Source organism: Panthera uncia, chromosome A2 (assembly GCF_023721935.1).
Source record: "Panthera uncia isolate 11264 chromosome A2, Puncia_PCG_1.0, whole genome shotgun sequence".
In the NCBI taxonomy this organism is placed as follows: domain Eukaryota; kingdom Metazoa; phylum Chordata; class Mammalia; order Carnivora; family Felidae; genus Panthera; species Panthera uncia.
In genome coordinates this window covers 87862797-87886289 of record NC_064816.1, presented here as the reverse complement: position 1 = coordinate 87886289, position 23493 = coordinate 87862797, and the positions used below count along the sequence as shown (strand labels likewise).

Below are 23493 nucleotides of genomic sequence, written 5' to 3'. Positions count from 1 at the left end.
CTTTTAGTTGTAAATTACTCTTCAAAATAAAAGTCATCCCCAAATGCAAAACTATTATTTTAGCCGAGCATGACTGCATAAGTATTAGGAGAAAATCACCATACTTTAAGACAATAACTTTATTGGGGTGCCTGGGTGACTCAGTCGGTTAGGCAATGACTTCAGCTCAGGTCATGATCTCGCAGTTTGTGGGTGCAAACCCTATGTTGGGGCTCTGTGCTGAGAGCTTGTAACCTGCTTCGGATGCTCTGTCTCCCTCTCTCTGTCCCTCCCCGACTAGTACTCTATCTCTCTCTCAAAAATAAACATTAAAAAAAAAAAAAAAAAAAGACTGGAAAGCCACACACAATGTAGATATTCTACCTAAGTGAACTCGACTGTCAGTCTCATGAGATCCTCCAGCTATGGCCTTTGTGAATGTAAGATACTTACTGAATCTGGAGATTTAAAAGAACTTCCATCATGGCTGGGATGAGGTGAGGTGGTTTCTGCAGTATATGCAGATTCTGGACTTGGTACAGGAGAAATTCTTCCCAACGTTTGTGCAAATTTAGCTTCCTTTTTGTTTGAAATAAGGTAACTGATATCTTTGCTGAGAAATTCTTCCACTCGCTAAAGGAAACCAAAGTATTTTCAAATAAGCCATATAAACCATAGACTGTTTCATATTTTTAGTATAAAATGCAAATTTGATACGTTGTAATGATTTGTAGGGGCGCCTGATGGCTTAGTCAGTTAAGGGTCCAACTGGCTCAGGTTATGATCTCATGACTGATGGGTTCCAGCCCCACATCGGGCTCTGTGCTGACAGCTGAGAGTCTGAAGCCTGCTTTGGATTCTGTGTCTCCCTCTCTCTGCCTCTCCCGTGCTCACACTCTTTTATCTCTCTCAAAAAATAACACATTAAAAAAATTTTTTTTTAATTTGTAAATTGGGGGTTTTTATAAGGTGTTCTTTTGACTATGAGTTCTGAGCAAGTACAACGGGAGTTCCAATAACAACCAGCATGGGCTAGATACTATTTTTAAGTACTTTATATATCCCAATTAGTTTAATCCACAACAACTCCATGGTCCTAATATTGCTAATATCCACATTTTGTGGAGAAGAAAACTAAGGAGAAGTTAAGCGACTTGCTGCAGGTTACAACACCAGTAAATAACAGAACTTGAACATAGGTATTGTGACTCAAGTCCATCCTCTAAAGCACTACAGTTCAGTAGAACTTAATGCAATAATGAAAATGTTCTTTACCAGCATATTGTCCAATATGGTAGCCAACTTGCCACATTTGGCTACTGAGTACTTAAAATGTAACAAATGTAACTCATGTGACCAAGCAACAGAATTTTAAATTTTACTTAAATTTAAATAGCCACGTGTGCCAGATGGCTATCATACTGGACAGTACAGCTCAAAATCAGTTATAACATCTTTACGTATACGAGGGGACCCTTACCCTTTGAGTCTAAGGTCAAAGACAATTACCCTACTAAAATTTTTGAAAACCACTGTTTAAATGCCTGAATTTATAAATGCAGGTACCAAATGTCAACATTATCAAAGATCATTCCCATCCAAGGACAGGAAAATTAAAGTAGACATAAATACTATCAATCATTAACTATTTCCATAAATGAAAAATTTCTAAAATATTTTAAAAAGCTGTATCTAATTTCTATAGGATCTTACAACATAAATGGAAATAACAATAAAAACAGCAAAACATGTAACATGAATTAATTCCATCTAAGCATTAAGCAGAATCTGCTGCTTATACCAGTGGCTAGATGTAAATCACTATTTCCTTTTTTCTGAGCAACATTTCATCAACTAGTAAATAAGATATTCACATTTATTAATTCCAGGGATTATAAACTCAAATGCCTACACGTGCCAGCAGGAATATAAATTCACAATTTACACATCAAATGCTTTCTTCATTTTCATAAATATGTGGCTTCAGTGCTGCCAGAGGTTCCAATTTTTCAAAACAAGCCCAATCTCCTATATATTTTTTAAAAATTGTGATAAAGTATATGCAAAATTGACTATTCTATTTTTTAGTGCACAATTCAGTGGTATTAAGTACATTTACAATGTTGTACAACCATTACCACTATACACTTTTAGAACTTTTCCATCATCCTAAGCTGAAATTCTGAATCCATTAAACAGCAAGCCCCCCCCCCCCATTTTTTTTTTTTCTCTTCCTATCCCTTCTTAACCTGTGTCCTACTTTGTTTCTATGAATTTAACCATTCCAGATTCTTCATACAGGTGGAACATGTACTTGTTCTTTTGTATTTGAGTTATTTTGCTTAGGACAGTGTTTTCAAGGTTCATCCATACTGTGGCATGGAAAAGGATTTCACCCCTTTTCAAGGTTGAATAATATTCCATTGCAGGTATAGACCACATTTTGTTCATCCATTGATCCTGATAAAAATTTGGGTTGTTTCCACCTTTTGTCTATTGTGAATGCCACTATGAACATATCTCTTCAAGGCCCTCCTCTCAAATCTTTTGGATATAAGTTGTTTTCCACGCAGTTGCACCATTTTATAACTCCAACAGTACACAAGGGTTCCAAATTCCACACATCCTTGCCAACTTATTTTTTTGACAGTGACCATCCAAATGGATGTGACATGGTATCTCCTTGTGATTTTGATTTGTATCTTCTTAATGATTAGTGATGTAGAGCATCTTCTCATGTGCTTATTAGCCATTGGTACATCTTCTTTACAGAAATGTCTATTTTAGTCCTTTACTCATGTTTTAACTGGGTTGTTTTTTGTTGTTGAGCTACAGGTGCACTTTATATATTCTGGATATTAACCTCTTACCAGGTACATGATCTGCAAATACTTTTTCTTCCCATTTTGTGTGTTTTTGCCCTCTTGATAATATCCTTTTGTGCACAAACGTTTTCATTTTTATGAAGTTCAATTTATCTATTTTTTCATTTATTCTCTGTGCTTTTGATTTCATATCCAAGGAATCAATGCCAAATCCAATGTCATGAAGACTTTTCCTTATATTTTGTTTTAGCTCTTATGTTTAGGCCTTGACCCACTGGTAATTAATTTTAGCATATAACATGCATATAGCTTCATTTTTTAAAAGATTATTTAGAGAGAGAGAGAGCAAGCGAGCAGGAGAGGGGAGCAGAGAGAGAGGGAAAGAGAGAATCCCAAGCAGGTGTCAGGCTGTTAGCACAGAGCCTGAAGCAGGCTTGAACTCATGAACCGTGAGATCATGACCTGAGCTGAAAACCAAGAGTTGGACGCTTAACCGAGCCACCCAGGCACCCCATATTTTAAATATACTCTTTCCTAGGGGTGCCTGGGTGGCTCAGTCAGTTGAATGTCCGACTTTGGCTCAGGTCATGAACTTGCGGTTTGGGAGTTAGAGCCTCGTGTCAGGCTGTGCTGACAGGTTGGAGCTTAAAACCAGCTTCAGATTCTGTGTCTCCCTCTCTCTCAAGAATAAACTTAAAAAAAACTTTCAAATATACTCTTTCCTCTATTTAGTTTGTTGACTCTACCTGGTATATTCCTACTAGACTTTCAAGCCTTAGGTTAAACTCTACCTGTGCAATGATTTCTGAAGGCAAAGTTAATCATTTTCTTCTCTGTATTCTAATGGCAATTTCAACATAATTTCTGTTAGACACGGACAATGCTATATTGTAAATGATTTAGGTGATTCATATTCCCAAAGACTAAGCGCAGTATAGTACATCTTATTTTTGCATCTCCAGCAGCTAAAATAGTGTTGGTATATGAAAGATACCAGTGAAACAATTCTGTAATGAATTTGCACATGCCCAAATTATAATCAGTCTTCAAAGCAGAGTTAAAATTGGGTCTGCAAATAAGCTTCCAAAATTTCTCTACTGGAAGTAATTTCTCCCTCCTGTTGACACTGTATGTTGTGTTACAATTAATTGTGCCCATGTAATCTCTACCAAGATCAGAAGTTGAAGGCAGGATGAACTTAAGATTCATTTTTGAATCTACCAAAACACTTAATACCATGCCCTATAGAATTGATTTAGTTTCATCAGTCTTCAATTTGTTAGCTGTTGCTGAATTTAGGTCTTTTCAAGAGTAAACTCAAAACTTATTTCTGAGTCACTGAAGGTTACAGTGAACATCAGATAAGGAACTCTGTCCTCAAAGTTCATGATATGGCATTTGTCCTTACATCTCTGTTCTTCTCCAACTGCCTTATTTCGGCACAAAATGTTTAAATATGGGCCTAAATGTGGTTGGTTCCATGTCCTTTTTAGATGGTTTTACAACAGCTATATTCCTTGCCACTACTAAAATATATTTCCCCAATAGGTCAGACTTCACTGCTGTGTTTTCAGTGGTTGAATGTCTCAGAAGTGTACTCTCTAGATAAATGGGGTATGTTTTCATTAAGAGTAGACAAAACAAATTCATAAAGTGGACAAGTACAGAAAAAAAACACTGGTAATAATCTGAAGATCAATTACAAAATGAAAAGGGTCTAAGTAATCCTAAAAAATGCGTTAAAAAGCATCAGCCTTTCAAGGAATATCTATTCAACTAAATATTCCTTAACGTTGAGCCCTAAAACTCTTACTGTCTAGAGGTCAAGATTCTTTTATAGTTCATGTAAAAGATGACCATTACCAAAGTTTTTTTTTTTTAATTATACAGATGGTAAAGTGCTAAGAACAGAAATCAGGACATCACTAAATTATTGGAAAGATAGTGTAGGGGAGATATCATAACTTGATAAAAAAATTTTTTTAAAAGCTAATCAATCAGGGGCGCCTGGGTGGCTCAGTTGGATAAGAGTCCGACTGTGGCTCAGGTCATGGTCTCGCAGTTTGTGGGTTTGAGCCCTCGTCGGGCTATGCGTTGACATCTTAGGACCTAGATCCTACTTTGGATTCTGTGTCTTCCTCTCTCTCTCTCTCTCTGCCCCTCTCTCGCTCATACTCTGTCTCTCTCTCTCTCTCAAAAATAAACATTAAAAAAAGTTAATCAAGTTTAGTTGAAAATCCACAGCTTGAGGGAAAAAATCTGGAAATTTATGCTCTTAATATAATCTTCACTTCATTGGTCTACTTCAAACCATTTTAGGATAAAATTTGAATTGTATAAAACCCAACTATTATCAAATGCCTAAGTTAATCCAAAACTTGTTTCTTGCAAGTGCCTCAGGAACTGCTGTAGGAATGAGAGAGAAAGGAGGCAGAGCAAGCATCCCTGCACTAACCGTAAGTGCAGTTTTATATAGAACAGTTTTCTTTTTACTGGCTTTATACACTGTGGACTTCTGAATGATTTTGCTTGAAGAGTTCTGCTAAAAATACAAATCTAAAATCACTGATTTATATCATGTAAGTTAATGGGTTATTCATATTTGAGAAAGCTGTGAAACTAAACCAGAAAGCTACTTTGTAGCCATTAATTCCTAAAGGAAAAGAATAGTGGAGTAGCATGTCAGTCTGGGAATTAGGCTGATCCTGTACTGGGCCAGTCATTTCACTTCCCTGGATGCTTAAGTACTTACTACCTAAAACGAAGGAGTCTTTGTTCCAAGGTGGCAGGCCTATAAGACATGATCTTTAGGAATGCAGTCATAGGGTCATTATGACACGTTACTGCTATGACAAATGTGACAATGTTTTAATAACATGAGTAACAAAGTAGAACAGCTTTTCAAAGATAAATAAGTAAATATCACACCAACAAACAATTCCAAGAAACTTGTTACATGTTCCTCTGCAAATTTCTGTTCTAGAAATGCCAGGATTCTTTCGCTTATTCAAAGGTATTGACCTCAACAAACTCAAAGTGCAGCACAAACCTTTTTTTAAATAGGACGAATTAGGAAAGAAATTAATGACTTCTTAACCTCACTTGCTAAAATTTGCCCAGTGTTAACCTTATTCCTAAGAAAATCTTAGAATTTTCCTCAAACTTTCTAATTATTTAATCATTTAGTCAAAGCGTAAGGTAGGAAAGAGGGCTTTTAAAATTGTTAACCCAAAATTGTTCCCTTAATGACATTCATTCTGTTGAGACTGTTACCACTGAGAGTTAATTTTAACTCGTTGTGGTTTGTAGAGGTTTTTTCCTTGTTCTGTAAACGACATTCTTACTGTTATGCTAGTCCAGACAGATTTATGTAGCTCCCTAATAATCACAATCAAGGAGCTGCTGCTCTCTGGAGGACATACCAACATAATAATGAGAACGCAAGCAGAGGTTCCACCAGGCCAAGGGAGTCACAGTTCTCAAACTTCGTGAACTTTACATTAATCACAGAAACATAAAAGTTCTATTATGCTACAATAGGTTAAAACAAATAATTTTTCATTGATGATAAACAGCTCATAAAAATTTTAAGCTTGGTGATTACATGATTATGTTTCCCAAAATGAGTATCTTCAAGGATTTCACAGTAGAAAGTACTAGTCACAAATTATTCCTTTGTCAAAATGTATAGTTTTGACTTACCCCTCCCAGATCCTGAATGTCCTTTTGCAGTTTTTCAGATACGGTGACAGAAGGTAAGTCAATGTAAAATATTTTTCCCCCTAGTGGCTTATATTTGGATTTTTCTGGTTTGTTATCAGTTTTCATAGATTTTAAAGATGATCTGTTTTTTTCATTTTTGACTTGGATTCCACCTGTTGTTTAAAAAATGTAGAATTAGATGTTTTATATGGACAAAAAAATTTCTACTATTTTAAAATTATTTCTTATAGAACATTATACCACAGAGGAGAAAAAAATCTTTATAATCCCGCCAATTAAACACTCAATAGCACTTTTTAAAAATCATTTTTAATGTTTATTCATCTTTGAGAGAGAGAGAGAGAGAGAGAGAGAGAGCGAGCGCACAAGCAGGGGAGGGGCAGAGAGAGGGAGACAGAATGAGAAGCAGGCTCCAGGCTCTGAGATGTCAGCACAGAGCCGGAACCTGGGCTCAAACCCCTGAACCGTGAGATGGTGACCTGAGCCAAAGTCAGAGGCTTTAACCGCCTGAGCTAGGCACCTCCACTCAAAAGCATTTTAACATATTTCTTTGTAGTACCACCTAATAAAAAACCAAAATACCATACTTATTTTCACAGATATTGTAAAATAATTATTGTTCTAGCCAAAAGTTGAATCTGCAGGAAATATTTATGTATTTGTTCATATTTTTATGTACTTCGGGGGAAACTACATAAAACCCTTTTGAAAGATTTTCCTCCTTAGGATGCAAACTCCGTGAGCTATTTACTCACACATATTTATGGAGCATCTGCCATTCTGTTGAACACTCAAAATTGGGGCTTAAAATGTTTAACACTTTCCAATACAAGAAACCTGTTACCCACGATGACCTAATCCTCAAGATGCCGAAGTTTAGTTTCCTATAGAGTTTGTCTATATATTAAGAACTCAATGGTACATTTTAAGACCCAAATCACCATTCACTTCATTATTTCCCCTGAAAACATCTGAAATCGAAACAACTGCCTCAAAAATTAACTTTCAGAATACAATCCGTTCGTTAAGATGGAGATTCCTATACACGTACTACTACATATACTAGACACATTAAAAAGAAAACCTTGGGAGGATGCAATGCACCTACCATACAAAGTCATCGAAAATGAAAATGTTTGTCTATAATGCTGAAACAGCAAAGGTGTATTTGAAATACAAATACTATCCCTCAACTTTATGAGTGAAAAATAAATACATTCAAAAAGACCAAAAACCCACCCACAGCCACCCAATTTAATCAGGAACTTAAAAGCCACGAACACCTCTGCTTTCAAATAGAGGGCTCGGCGGCAGCCTCAAAGGGCCTGAGCTGAGTCTCAGCATCTGTCCGAGGCTCGGCGAGGTCCCGGGTCCGCACATTGTTTCCTGGTTGTACAATCAACGGCACAACCGGGAATCTGGGGCAGCGGCTAGAGCATGGGGGCCTGGATGGGATCCGTTCCCTTTCTGAGGCAAAGCCCTGGACAGAGCCTTCCTTCAGGCCACAGAGAAGGACGCACGAGCCATAAAAGAAAAGGAGCAGAGACCCCCGGGGGGAGAACTCCAGAGAATCAAAGGTGGAACCACGAGGAGAGGGAAGGATTAAAGGGACTGCGGGGGCGGGGGAGGGGCTTCATACCCTGGAAATGTCCTTTGCTGTGGATCCTCATGGCTACGGAGTTCATGGCAGCCGCCCGGCACCTACATACTGGGTTTGGGAGAGTGTCGCGCCGGGCGGCCACGAAAACACAGCGCGTCGAGGCCGATTTATCCGCGGGTCTTCTCTTCCCTTCCGCAGACTACCACACCCACGCAGCAGAGATGCCGCGTCTACCGTCCGGGTTTCCGGGGCCGGGTTCGGCTCCAAGGCGCGGAGGAGGAAGAGGTAAAGCACAAACGAGTGGGCTGCGGCGGTTGAAGATTTGAAAACGCGTCACGCGGCCGCGGCGCCCGTACGCGCGCCCCGCCCTCTCTCACGCCGCGCGCCGCGCCCCCACGTGCCTGCCTCCTGGCGCTGCGCGCCCCGCCCCCACGGGCCGCGTCTCCTCCCCTCGCCCCTCCCCCATAGCTGTGCCTTCCAGGCCAGTGGTCACCGCTCTCCGCTGGTGGCTTTGGGTCCCACCGCTACCGTGGAGTCCTTGTGGCTCCTTGTTTACCTAACGTAGTGAATGCAGTTAGCCCAGGTGGCCAGCCCAACCCTCCACCAGGGTCATTCCCGCCTACTAAGATTGCCGGGACCGCTAGCCCTCCAGCTTCCTCCTTCACCAGGTACGCTCCTTGCCCACGGGTCGGCTGTCCCGGAGGCTGGAGGCGTGGTGGCTGCGGCCGAACTAGGACTCAGCCTCCTGCCAGGCCGGGCTGGTTGGCAGCGGCAGCCTCTGCCCGGCGCGCCCCGAGTCGCGGAGCGAGGTTTTCCTGCGGTCATCGCCGACCCAGCCGGCCGGAGACAGGCCAGGCCGCAGAGGGACTTCCAGGGCGGGAGCAGCCTGTGGGGGGAGGGGGGCGTCGGAGGGAAGGTCGGGCCAGGCGACTCGCAGCCTAGAGCGAGTTCACGTCGCCTTGTGCCATTTGGTACTTGACTGTGTGCTGCTTGCTCATTTGGTCTCTGTTTTCGTTTTGTGGAGTTTATTTCAACAATAATAGAAAATGGAATTTGAAATCTCAAGCTTTAGGGTTTGGGGTCTGGACCGGCCACTTAGCAGCGTGTAACTTTTGGTTAAATTACCTAATCCCTTTGAGTGCCAGTTTTTTTTACTTGTAACATGGGGATAATAATGGGATTACAGAAAGGATTACATTAAAATATGTTGTAAAGTAAAATAATTTTGTAAGTGGGAAAACGCTTCACAAAAAAATTATTTTGGGTTTGTTACTGCTTGTAAACTTGTGAAGGAGGAAAAGGATTAAATCTTGTACCATTTTGCATTCATTAACTTCTGGCCGTAATAGTCACTCATTGTATAATGGTTGATTTTCGAACTAGTGGAGGTCAGGGAGGTTAGTGCCAATATCACCGTTTCACCGATGGGTACCTTAAAGCATAGGATTGTAATAACCCTTAACCAAAATGGAGAATGCAAAGAGGTGGTTCAGGTTTGCTAAGGGAAATGAGAGTTCAGTTGTGGATGGCTTTAGGTTGAAGGACCTGGGGAGAGAATCATGAAACTATATTACCAATCGGTAATACTTGTTTGTAAGGTAGGAGAGATGGGGGGTGGGGGGTGGGGGGTGGGGGAAGGTAGTGAAGAGAGGGAAAAGATTGGTTTGAGAGACCTAGACACCCTCAGCCAGAGGGTGATGCGGAAGAGGTTATCAGATCTTGGGAGGCAGATGGAGGTATAGTTTGAACAAAGCATTCAACATGAGAATTTCTGTTTGAGGGAAACAACCTATTTCCAAAATGTAAACCTACAGAAAGAGCACAAGATTTTTATGTTTATTAAAAGCTTTAGGATTGAGAAACACGAATATAGAATGCAGTTAAAGTCATTTAAGGAATGACTTTAAGGAAAGTCATTTGAGGAAATGACATTACCCAGGAGGGCATGTGAAATAAGAGAAGCAGTGATGAGCAGACCATGATGAAATAGTGAGAAAGATGGAGAAAAGGTCGTAGAGGTGGGAAGAGAATTGGGAACGAAACTTCCTAGAAGTCACAGAATTACAAACATTGGGCTCATGCAGTCTTCACTGTCTGGCTTTGGGTAGTTTTGAACCTTAATTTTAATCTTTGAAAAGGCTGTAATTAATACTTCTGAAATATTATGAGGATGAAATGAAACATTTTTCAAAGCTTAACTAGTATCACAGAGAGCTTAGTAAGGGCTATCGTTCTGGTGAACTCTACACCAGCTCCTCCATCTTCAAGATTTCAAGAAGGCCAAGACTTGAAAAATAGGCCTGTCAGTAGATGACTAAGGTTAAGTACTAGATAAAAACAATGGCCTTGACGTGGAGACAGGTTCAGTGTACTCTTGAAAAAATTAATGTAGGGAATTAAAGTGATAGGAAGGGAAAATAGGGTCTTTGGAAAGTTTAGGGGATATGGGAAATATTTAAACACATTTCTATTCAAGAAAATAAAAAATGAAGCTCATTTTATGTTCTAGTGAAAACCGAGTTACCTTTCTTATTTATAATAATGAGGAAACAGTAACATAGTTGTACCATATGGTTTTAGACACACCCTTTACTTCATTATAGGTGATAATGACAAGCTATGAATAAGCAGAAAGTCTGTTTTACTGGTGTTAATAAGTTTCTAATCTGTAACTCAAGGTTAATTTAAAAAAAATATTTTTGGAGCTCAAATCTTTCAGTAGCTACAGAAAAGACTTGGTCATGTGTCTATGCCCTGTATGCATAGAAACCCCCTTACCTATCATGTCAGTAATCAGGCTGTTGATAAGATGATAAACTTTATGTTACAGTATATCTTAGGGTATGCTTCAGGTGAAGGGTATACATTCAAGAAGAACTGAATGGGGAAGGGGCAAGGTTATTTGTGTGAGAAGTTTGTTTAAAGAGTTTTTTTTTTTTTAATTTTTTTTAACATTTTATTTATTTTTGAGACAGAGAGAGAGAGAGCATGAACAGGGGAGGGTCAGAGAAAGAGGGAAACACAGAATCCGAAACAGGCTCCAGGCTCTGAGCTGTCAGCACAGAGCCCGACGCGGGGCTTGAACCCACGGACCGTGAGATCATGACCCAAGCCAAAGTCAGACACTCAACCGAATGAGCCACCCAGGCGCCCCTAAGGAGTTTTATTAAGCAGGGGCGCCTGGGTGGCTCAGTCAGTTAAGCAGCTGACCTTAGTTCAGGTCATGATCTTACAGCTCCTGAGTTCAAGCCTCAGGTTGGGCTCTGTGTTGACAGCTCAGAGCCTGGAGCCTGCTTCGGATTCAGTGTCTGCCTCTCTCTCTGCCCCTCCCCCGCTCATGCGCTATCTCTCTATCTCTCTCTCAAAAATAAATAAACATTAAAAAAATTTTTTTTTAAACTTTAGAGTTTTATTAAGCCAAGTTGTAGAACATTGAGCAGAATCATGGTCTAATTAAATGAACATTTGGCTGTGAATCAGGAGAAATGAATTCCACTCAGTATTGACTCTATTCCTAAGAAGTTTTATTACCTTAGGCAGTTTCCTCATTTGTAAATGAAGACTGTATCTGCTCAATCTACCCTACAATTTTTGTGATTATGAAATGAGGCCTAATCTTTTTCAGACTACCTCTCACCTATCCAGATTTAATTTTTTTTTAATTTTAGAGCCTAGGCAAATGAATGAATTTGTCCATTCTTCTGTAATAGTCATCACTTTCCTATTTTCTTTCTTTTGCTTAGGACTCCACCTGTTCCTCTTCCCTGTTCATACCAAGCCTAGCTTAGATTGAGCCTTTATCTCCTGCTAATTTGAGGCCTTCAGCAATATTCGTATTTGATTCATTTGTTAACTGTTGGTATATTATCTTTTGAAATGTGTTCTCTTGCTATCTTTTAAATTTAATTTTCACATTTTATAATCTCAATATCCTGGTGGATTAGAGAATTTAGGGGTTTTTGAAGATTATGTTTTTAGTTTCATAGGCTAAGCATATGAAAAGATAGGTGTGGAACTGATAGGTGTGGTCCATGTCTCAAGTGAGGGTGGGCTGGAAAACCAGGGAAAATTCAGTGGATCAAGTCCTTGAACACAACCTCAGTGAAGGGTAAAAAATGGAGAATTAGCAAGACAGGAAGATTCAGAATTTGAAAGTGGATTCCCTTGAGACAGTATAATTCAGAGGCTGCTATGGCATCTATAGGAGGATAATGAGCTGGTTCATAAGTGATACATCATGTTCTGAACTAGATTGTAAATTCCTTAAGGGTCATACAGGATACTATTTGGCCATGACTATAAAATAGTCTACATATTTATCTCACTTCTTTCCTTATGTATTGATTGAGCACCTACAGTGTGCTATGATCAGTGAGAAAGGTTTACATAAGACCCCATAGAATTCTCCTTATGTAAATTTTTAAAATTTCTATAATATAGTAGTCCCTTATCTGCATGGTCCAGAAGCAGATGATCTTCCTTCTGATCTATTGTCAGAAGGTCAGTGGTAGCCTAACACTACTTCGTTCACCTCACTTCATCAGATCATACAGACATTTTATCATCTCACTTAATCACAAGAAGGATGAGTACAGTATAATAAGATCTTTTGAAAGAGCAAGGGACCATATACACATAACTCTTATTACAGTATATTGTTATAATTCTGTTTTTAGTTATTGTTAATTTCTCAATATGCCTAATTTATAAATTAAACTATGATAGGTGTGTATGTATAGGAAAAAACAGTATACGTTGACTTTGTTACTATATGAGGTTTCAGGCATCCACTGGGGGTCTTGAAATGTATCCGCTGGCAGATGAGGGGAGACTTCTGTATTCCTGATAATCCATATACAATAAAATGCACACATTTTAAGCATACAGGATGAATTCTAATAAATACATATATCCATGTAATTTATTCTAAAATCAAGGTATAGAACATTTCTGTTTTAGAAGGTTATTTCATTCTTCATTCCGTTTTCTCATCCCATCAGAGGTAACCAGTTCTCTGGTTTCTATTAGCATAGTTTTTCCTATATTTCAACCTAATATAAGTGAAGTCATATAATTTATATGTTGTAACTCTGAATTATTTTGCATAAAATAAACCTTTTATGATTTATCCATGTTGCTATATGTAACAATAGTTTATTCCTTTTTATCACTGAATAGTATCCCATGGTGTGAATATAGTGTACCTGGTGATTTATATTTGGATGGTTTCTTCTCACCTCTGACTGTTATGAATAATGCTGGCATGAACATTTGTATACAGGTCCTTTTGTGGACATATGTTTTTATTTTTCTTGGAATTGCTGGATCATATGTTTACTGAATGTTTAACACCATGGGAAATTACTGAAGTTTTTGACTCTGCCCTCCAGCAATGTATAGAAGCCCCAGTTGCATCCTAGTCTGTGAGAGTGAAGAAATACCTCACCTAGTTTTTAAAAAAATTGAGGTGAAATTTATACAACATAAAATTCACCATTTTAAAATGTATAATTTAGTGACTTTGAGTGTATTTATATTCTTATGCAATCATCAACGCCATCTAATTCCAGGACATTTTTAAAACTTTAAAAAGAAAGCTGATAGCCATTCGGCAGTCATTCCCCTAATCCCCCTCTCCTCAACCCCTAGCAACCATGAATCTGCTGTCTACATATTTGCCAATTATGAAAGTTTCATATAAATAGAATCATAAAATATGTCTTTTTGTGTCTGGCTTCTCTCATTTAGTGTAATGTTTCTCAGGGTTTACCCATGATATAGCATGTATCAGTACTTCATTCTTTTTTTTTTTTTTTTTTGTTTTTGATTGGGTAAAATTCCCTTGTAAGGATACACCACATTTGTTTATTTATTTCTCAGTTGAGCATTCAAATTGTTTCCACTTTTGGCTGTTATGAATAATAATGCTCTGAATATTTGTGTACAAGGTTTTGTTAGGCTGTGGTTTTAGTTCTTCCAGGTATATATCTAGTGGTGGAATTGCTTGGTCATATGAAAATTCTGTGTTTAACATTTTGAGAAACTGTCAAACTTTTCTACAGTGGCTGCATGATTTTACATTCCCTCCAGTGTATGTAAAAGGTTTCCCATTTCTCCACATACTCATCATTCATCAGCACTTAATGTTTTTTTTATTTTTCATTTTTTGAAATTATGCCCTTCTTACTGCTATGAAGTAGTATCTTGTATCTATATGTTATGCTATGTTCACCAGAAGTATAGGTAGCTACCATATGATATCATAGAATCCTATCACAATACCATTAGCGGTTATTTCCTGTTTCTCTATATTCTGTATCCCAGTACCATATTCAACCCATAACTGAAAGAGTATCTCCCACTCCCCTTCACCCATTTTGCCTATTCCCCACCCACTCCCTCTGGCAGCCATCACTGCACTGTACTTATGAGTCTGTTTATGCTTTTTGTTTATTTGGGTTTTTTTTAATGTTTCACACATAGGTGAAATCGTATTTGTCTCTCTGATGTATTTCAATTAGCATAATACCCTCTAGGTCCATCTGTGTTGTTACAAATGGCTCAGTAATGGTTCTTTATATATATTTACGTATATGTATATATACACCATGTCTTCTTATAAGTTCATCTGTTGGTGGATACTTGGGTTGCTTCCATATCTTGGCTATTGTAAGTAAGGGTGCAATAAACATAGGGGTGCATATATCTTTTTGAATTGGTGTTTTTGTTTACTTAGAGAAATATCCAATAAGTGGAATTACTGCATCCTATGGTACTTCTTTTTTTAAAGTTTTGAGGATCCTCCATACTGTTTTCCACAGTAGCTACACCAATTTACATTCCCACCAACAGTGCACAGGGATTCCTTTTTCCCTACATCCTTGCCAGTACTTGTTATTTCTTATCTTTTTGATTCAGCCATTCTGATGGGTAAGGTATATCTCTCTGTGGTTTGATTTGCATTTCCCTGATGATGAGTGATGTTGAGCGTCTTTTCATACGTCTGGGGCCATCTGTATGTCTTCTTTAGAAAAATGTCTATCTGGGTTTCTGCCCATTTTTTAAATCCTATCAATTGTGTTTTTGGTGTTGTGTAAGTTCATTTTATATTTTGGATATTAACCCTTTATTGGGTAATCATTTGCATATATCTTTTCCCATTTAATATATTGCCTTTTAAAGATGGGTTTCCTTTGCCATGTAAAAGCTTTTTATTTTAGTATAGTCCTAATAGTTTATTTTTGCTTTATTTCCCTTCCCTGAGGAGACCTCTACAAAAATGTTGCTATGGTTGATGTCAAGGAACTTACTGCCTACATTTCCTTCTAGTTTTATGGTTTCACGTCTCCCATATGAGTCTTTAATCCATTTTGAGTTTATTTTTGTGTATGGTGTAAGAAAGTGGTCCAGTTTCATTCTTTTGCATGTAGCTGTCCAGTTTTCTCAGCACCATTTATTGAAGAGACTGTCTTTTCCCCATTGTTTATCTTGTCCTTGCCTCCTTTGTCATACTTTAATTGACCACTTGATGAAATGTGGGTTTATTTCTGGGCTCTCTGTTCTGTTCCATCAACAGATCTGTGTCTGTTTTTGTGCCACTTCCATACTGTTTGGATTATTACAGCTTTTTAGTATATCTTAAAATCTGAGATTGTGGTATGTGATACCTCCAGCTTTGTTCTTCCATCACAGGATTGCTTTGGGTATTCCAGATCTTTATGGTTCCACACAGATTTTGTTATCTATTCTAGTTCTGCAAAAAAAAAAAAAAAAAAAAAAAAAAAAAGTGCTCTTGCCATTTTAATAGGGATTGCATTCAATCAATAGATTGCTTTAGGTAGTATAGACATTTTAACAATATTCTTCCAATCCATTAGCATGGGATATCTTTCCATTTAGTTGTGTTGCCTACAATTTCTTTCATCAGTGTTATATAGTTTTCAGAGTACAGGTCTTTCACCTCCTTGGTTGAGTTTATTCCTAGATATTTTATCCTTTCTGGCATAATTGCAAATGGAATTATTTACTTAATTGATGTTTTTGCTAATTTGTTGTTAGTGTATAGAAATGCTACTGATTTCTGCATGTTAACTTGTATCCTGTAGCTTTACTGAATTCATTTATTCTTTTTTTTAAACCATTTTATTTATTTATTTTTTAACATGAAATTTATTGTCAAATTGGTTTCCATACAACACCCAGTGCTCATCCCAACAGGTGCCCTCCTCAGTACCCATTGAATTCATTTATTCTAATAGCTTTTTGGTGGAGTCTTTAGAGTTTTCTATATATAATATCCTGTCATTTGCAAGTAGTGACTTCTTCTTTATCAATTTGGATGCCTTTTATTTCTTGTCTGATTCCTGCAGCTAGGACTCCAGTACTGTGTTGAGTAAAAGTGGCAAGAGTGAGCATCCTTTTCTTGTTCCTGATGCTAGAGGAAAAGCTCTATATTTATAAGGAAAAGCTCTCTATTAATAATGTTTGCTGTGGATATTTCATATATAGCCTTTATTATGTTAAGGTATGTTACCTCTAAACCCACTTTTTTGAGAATTTTTATTATGTATGAGTGTTGGATTTTGTCACATACTTTTCTGCATCTGTTGAAATGATCTTGTGATTTTTATCATTTGTTTTGTTGACGTGGTATATCACAGTGATTGATTTGTGAATATTGACTCATACTTAAATCCCACTTGATCAATGTGAATGATCCTTTTAACTTATTGTTCAGTGTGGTTTGCTAACGTTATGTTGAGGGCCTTTGCATCTGTGTTCATCAGAGATAGAGGCCTGTAGTTTTCTTTTTTTGTAGTGTCTTTGTCTGGTTTTAGAATCAGGGTATTGTTGGTCTCATAGAATGTATTTGGAAACTTTCTTTCCTCTCTGTTTTTTTGGAATAGTTTGAGGACAATAGGTGTGAACTCTTCTCTAAATGGACTTTTGTTTGTTGGGAGTTGTTTGATTACTGATTCCATTTTGTTACTAGTAATTGGTCTGTTCAGATTTTCTATTTCTTTATTCAGTTTTGGAAGATTGTATATTTCTAGGAATTTATCCATTTCTTGTAGGTTGTCTAAATTCCAAACATATAATTTTTTATAGTATTCCCTTAGAATGTTTTTGTATTTCTCTGGTGTCAGTTGTTACTATTCTTCTTTCATTTCTCATTATGTGTCTTTTTTTTTAAATGAGTTTTATCAATTTTGTTTATATTTTTAAAGAACCAGCTCTTGTTCTCATCAATTTTTTTTTCTTTTTCTGGTCTTTATTTCATTTATTTATGCTCAAGTATTTCCTCCCTCCTACTCATCTTGGGCTTCGTTCCTACTAATTCCTTTAGGTATAAAGTTAGATTTTTTTGATAATTTTCTTCTGTAGGTAGGCCTTTGTTGTTATCAACTTACCTTAGAACTGCTTTTGCTATATCCCAACGATTTTGGACCATTATATTTTTGTCTAGATGTATTTATTTATTTATTTATTTAAAAAGCATTTTTCTTAATTTTTTTTTTTTTATTTTTGAGAGAGAGGGAGAGACAGAGTGTGAGCGGAGGAGGGGCAGAGAGCTAGGGAGACACAGGATCCAAAGGAGGATCTAGGCTTGAGCTGTCAGCACAGAGTCCAACGTGGGGCTTGAACCCGTGAACTGCAAGATCATGACCTGAGCCGAAGTCTGATGCTTAAATGACTGAGCTACCCAAGCTCCCCTAGTCGTATTTTTTAATTTCCTCTGATTTCTTGGTGACCATTGTATGTTTCTTGCCATGTTGTATAGCCTCCATGTGTTTGCATTTTCTCTCTTTTTTTTCTTGTGATTAATTTCTATTTTAATACTGTTGTGGTTGGAAAAGATGCATGTTATTCCACTCTTCTTAAATTTATTGAGACTTGTGGCCTTAATGTGATCTATCTTGGAAAATGTTCCATGTGCATTTAAAAAGAATATGTATTCTGTTTTTGGATTAAATGTTCTGTATATGCCTGTTAGGTCCATCTGGTCTAATGTCTTGTTCAAAGACTGTTCATTTTTCTTATTGATTTTCTGCTTGGATGATGTATTCATGGATATAAGGGGTGTTAAAGTCCCTTACTATTACTGTGTTACTCTCAATTTCTCTCTTTATGTTTGTTAATGTTTGTTTTATGCATTTAGGTGCTCCAGTGTTGGGTTTGTGGATATTTACAACAATTGTTATACCTTCTTGTTGAACTGCCCCTTTATTATTATGTAAATACTTTGTCTCTTATTACAGTCTTTGTTTCAAAGTCTGTTTTATCTGATTTGAGTTTTTACTCAGATCAGATACCAGCCTTTTTTTTCTGCTTCTGTTCGTATGGTGTCTTTTTCCATCCTTCCACTTTCATTCTTTATGTATCTTTAGGTCTGAAATATAGTCTGCATATAGATGAGTCTTGGTTTTTTATCCATTCCGCCATCCTATGTCTTTTGATTTGAGCGATTAGACCATTTACATTTGAAGTAATTTATTCATAGGTGTGTACTTACTGCCATCTGTTAATTGTTTTCTGGTTATTTTTGTAATTATCTGTTACTTTTTTTCCCCTCTTGCTGTCTTTCTGTGTGATGACTCAGTAGTGTTTTGATTGACTTTCTCTTTATTTTTATTTTTTATTTTTTTGGAAAGAGAGAGGAAAAGAAAAAAAGCATGAGCAGGGAAGGGGCAGAGGGAGAGGAAAAGAGAGAATCTTAAGCAGGCTCCACACTGAGTGGAGGGGCTTGATCTCACAACTGTGAGATCATGACCTGAGTCAAAACCAAGAGTCAGACACTTAACTGACTGAGCCACTCAGGAGCCCTGTGGATGATTTTTAAATTTACATGAGAGACCACAGGGCCAAGAACAGCCATGACATTTCTGAAGAACAGGTAGGGTGGATTTACCCTACCACAGATATAAGCGCCTATTACAACTACATAATAATGCAGTGTGATAAGGTTTAAGTATGGATAAGTTTAACAGAATAGAATAGAGAGCCTAGAAACAGTTCCACAAAGCACCTGTTTAGAGGAGAAAAGAGGGATTATTTAGTAATTGGACCTGGAGAAAATAGTTACCTGTTTTCATCTGGAAAATGATGCAATTGGCTCACTATTTCACATGCTTTTTAAAAAATTCTGCTTAAAGGTGCCTAGGTGGCTCAGTCATTTAAGTGACTGACTTCGGCCCAGGTCGTGATCTCACAGTTCATGAGTTCAAGCCCCATGTGGGGCTCTCTGCTGACAGCTCAGAGCCTGGAGCCTGCTTCAGATCCTGTGTCTCCCTCTCTCTCTGCCCCTCCCCAACTTGTGCTCTGTTTCTAAAAAAAATGAGTAAACATTAAAAACATTTTTTTTAATAAAAAATTACACTTAGATTAAAGAATTAATATCTGTTCAATAGCACAACTTCAACACACCTAGGGAGGCATATGTTTTTTGGACTTTTAAGTAAGGAAAGATTGCTTAAAGAGGAAACAAAAAGGTATTGTCTATAAAGGGAAAGATAGATAAACTTCACTACATTAACAATATAAGAATTTTGACGCTGGGGGCACTTGGGTGGTTCATTTGGTTAAGTGTCCAACTTCGGCTCAGGTCACGATCTCTCTATTCACGAGTTTGAGCAGTGCGTCAGGCTTTGTGCTGACAGCTCAGAACCTGGAGCCTGCTTTGGATACTGTGTCTCCCTCTCTTTCTGCTCATCCCCCACTCACACTCTGTTTCTCTCTTTCTCTCTCTCTCTCAAGAATAAATAAACATTAAGGAAAAAAAAGAACTTTGACCCTTTTCTTATACCATACACAAAAATCAACTCCCAAGTGGGTTAAGATTTGAATATAAGATCTAAAATTGTAAAACTAGGGGCGCCTGGGTAGCTCAGTCGGTTGAGGTCATGATCTCACAATTTGGGATTTCGAGCCCTGCATTAGGCTCTGTGCTGACAGCTCTGAGCCTGGAGCCTGCTTTGGATTCTGTGTCTCCCCCTCTCTCTGCCCCTCCCCTGCTCACACACACACACTCTCTCTCTCTCTCTCTCTCTCTCTCTCTCTTTCTCAGAAATAAAATAAAAACATAAATTAAAAAAAAAGATAGCAATTAATATATTTGACTGAAAAAAATTAAAAATTCTGATGATACGAAGTATGTGTTGATTTACTGTCCTCCAACTTGGGTATTGCCCTAATCCTTTTAACTAAAGCCTCTTCATCCATTGTTTGGTTGAGTATTATTTTGTCACTAATTAAATTTATTTCTTTCCCCAAGAAGGGCTCGTTCATTATTCATGCTTGAGAATGTTTGCCTTTTATACTTGAAAATCACCTTGGCGGTGTATACCAAACTATTAATACCAACTTAAGTACTGTGTAGAATGCAGAAAAGGTGTAAAAAATAGGAGCTGGGGGACTTGGGGAAAAAGCTTTTCTTGCAGAATATTTCTTTACGAAATATACTGAGTTTACAGGATATATTAATGTTAAAATCATCTCCCCCAATAGTCTGTGTGTTCCCTGGAAAGGGTAGAATAGCTGCCACTAGAAGAGTAGAAGGATGCAAAGAAAAAAGATAAGTAGGATGATAGGACTGTAAGGAATTTAAAACACTGGAGAATATAAGTTCTAGACAGTCCTCAATGATTATTACTTCCTACTTTTTCACCATCTGCCTCCAAATCTGTGGTTATGTTGTTCATTTTTTCCCATATTATTTTTCAGATAAATTGAAAAAGAGACTAATTTTTCAGATCTCGTTGTTAAGTAGATTATGATCTTATAAAAATTGCTGCTATAATTTTTTTAAAATACTTTTCTATTAAGAAGAAATAAAAAGTCCAATAACCTTAATTCTGAGTTCTCAAATGTTACAACTGAATTTCTGACTTACATTCTATATAATTCTATATAATTGTTAGAAATATATCAGTTTTTTTGACTCTTTTTTCTGGTTTGAGCATATTCAGGTTAACAACTTTGCTGGAAAGGATGTCAAAATAAAGCATTGTAGGCCTTTTTAGTCTTCTGGAGGAGGAGTACACCTATATTCTAGCATATGTTTATTATTTTTCCACTTAACTATGTTCAAATAAACAAATGTTAAAAGTATTTTCTTGGACTTGACTTGAAGTTTCTACATAAATTTCAGGAACTAAAAAAATTTCATTGTTCAAATTTTCCTGTATACAGAAAAATACAGAACAGTGAAAAACTTATGGTATATTTACCACCTAGATTTAGGAGTTTGTTTGTTTGTTTGTTTGTTTGTTTTGAGAGTGTGTGCACAGCAGGGGAAGGGTAGAGGGAGAGAGAGAATCCTAAGCAGGCTTTATGCCTAGCGTGAAGCTCAATCCAAGAGTCAAACTCTTAACTGACTGAGCCACCCAGGCACCCCAGCAGATTATTAACATTAGTATATTTATTTGTTCTGAAGTATTGTAAACTACAGCTATTATAACACTTTAGCTTTTAATACTTACACTGTGACTCTCTTAAAAAAAAAACAAAAAACACTTCTGGGAGCGCCTGGGTGGCTCAGTCGGTTAAGTGTCTGTCTGACTATTGATTTCAGCTCAGGTCATGATCTCATGGTTGTGAAAGTAATCCACATTTGGGATGCGCTCTCTCTGCCCTTCCCCCTTCATGGCACACGCTTACTCTCTTTCTTTCTCTTTCTCATTCTCATTCTCTCTCTTTCTCTCAAAATAAATAAATAAAAATTCTAATTGAAAAAAAGACACTTCCAGTATAACCATAGTACTATTATCTCATCAAACAAAATCAATAATAATTTTTTAATATCTGATATGTAGACGATGTTTAGATTTCCTTATTTACCCTTAAACTGACTTTTAAAATTTCATTTATTTGAATCAAGATGTATTTGGTTGGTAACTCTCACAAGATTCCCTTATACTAGAACAGTTCTCCCTCCCCTGCTTTTCTCCCACCTTAATTTCATTTGTTGAAACCAAGACAATAGTCCTATAGAGTGTTACAATTTCTCCTATTTTGTGGTATTCTTAACCATGTTACTTGAGTCTCTGAATTTCCTATAAATTGGAACTTAGATCCAGTGGATTGTTTAGATCTAGATTAAACTTTTTTCCTAAAAAATACTTCATAGATAGATAATGCTGAATACTTAATTTTGCAGCACAAAATCTTACTGACTCAGTGATGCTAAGGTTAATCAGAGTGTGCAGGTTCTAGAATTGTTTTTGGGTTTTTTTTTAGCAGAATAAATTTACTGTGGCAATATTCCTCAAAGTGTGTAAAAGAGGATACTCAGTAAATATTTGTTGATTTGTCTTTTGGTTTTTTTTGCATACTCCTTTCCTTAGGTTCTCCTTTTCTTGTGTGAAAAAATAAGACAATTACTTTCATTTTTCACTACAGATTTTCAGCTACTGATGTTACAAACAAAATATTGCACCATAGAGTTGAGGAAAAGACTTAAACCAGGTGAGTAGTAAGAAAAGTCCAAAGAAACAATAAGACTACCATTTTTATGAAGTTCATTATTGGGATGATAGATAAAATTGGAATATGAACCATAGGAGACTCTCTAAATTAAGTTTCCTCAATTTGATAATGTTACTGTGAAATGTAAGAATATTCTGAGGTAAGGCACCTGGATGACTCAGTTGGTCAAGCATCTGACTTCGCCTCAGGTCACGATCTCACAGTTTTTGCTTTCGAGCCCCAGGTCAGGCTCTGTGCTGACAGCTCAGAGCCTGGAGCCTGCTTCAGATTCTGTGGTCTCCCTCTCTCTCTACCCCTCTCCCATCATTTTATAGATGATTTAATGCTCTGTCTCTCTCTTTCTCTCTCTCAAAAACATAAACATTAAAAAAAATTTTTTTAAAGAATATTCTGAGGTTTTTAGGATGAAGAGGTGTGATGTATTCAACCTACTTTCAAATTGTTCACAAAAAAAAATAAGTGATACCAAAGTGTGTTTGTGAGAGAGAGAGAGAGAGAGTGAGTTTGGTGAAATTCTGGGTTAATAGGAACTCATTTATTTCCAGTGGAAGTATAAATTGGTCCAGTCTTTCTGGAAAGCATTTTGGCAATTTATCTCAAGTTTTTAGTTAAGCCTAGCAAGCTTACTTTTTCTTATATAGTAATTCTAGGAAGACTACAAAAAACTATGTATATGAGGATATTTATACAAGAGTGTATGAGTGAATGAATAATGAAAATTTGACAGTGACCTAAATATCCAACAATGTGAGACTGATTAAATACAATCAAAAACTCAAAGTATTAAAAATGATAGTATAAATCTATATTTATTGATACAATGTCTGTAATGTATTTTTAAGGGTCCACACTGATACTAAACATTATGAATAGTATTAACCT

General features: G+C 37.1%; 2 protein-coding genes across 3 annotated transcripts in view; one reads left to right on the top strand and one right to left on the bottom strand.

Moving 5' to 3' along the window:
• Positions 1 to 8512, bottom strand: part of DBF4 (DBF4 zinc finger) — a 30075-nt gene extending 21563 nt beyond the window's left edge. For both annotated transcript variants that reach the window (XM_049641386.1, XM_049641387.1), the window contains exons 1-3: positions 8167 to 8512; positions 6507 to 6679; positions 433 to 612 (exon numbers count right to left, since the gene is read on the bottom strand). In XM_049641386.1, coding sequence (XP_049497343.1) covers positions 433 to 612; positions 6507 to 6679; positions 8167 to 8212 — 399 coding nt within the window. In that variant the 5' untranslated portion in view covers positions 8213 to 8512. The remainder of the gene's footprint in view (positions 1 to 432; positions 613 to 6506; positions 6680 to 8166) is intronic.
• A 93-nt stretch (positions 8513 to 8605) lies between these two features.
• The window catches only part of SLC25A40 (solute carrier family 25 member 40), a 52919-nt gene continuing 38031 nt past the window's right edge, over positions 8606 to 23493 (top strand). Inside the window, exons 1-2 of the mRNA XM_049641392.1 lie at positions 8606 to 8795; positions 22525 to 22590. The gene's annotated coding sequence lies outside the window, so the exon portion shown is untranslated. The remainder of the gene's footprint in view (positions 8796 to 22524; positions 22591 to 23493) is intronic.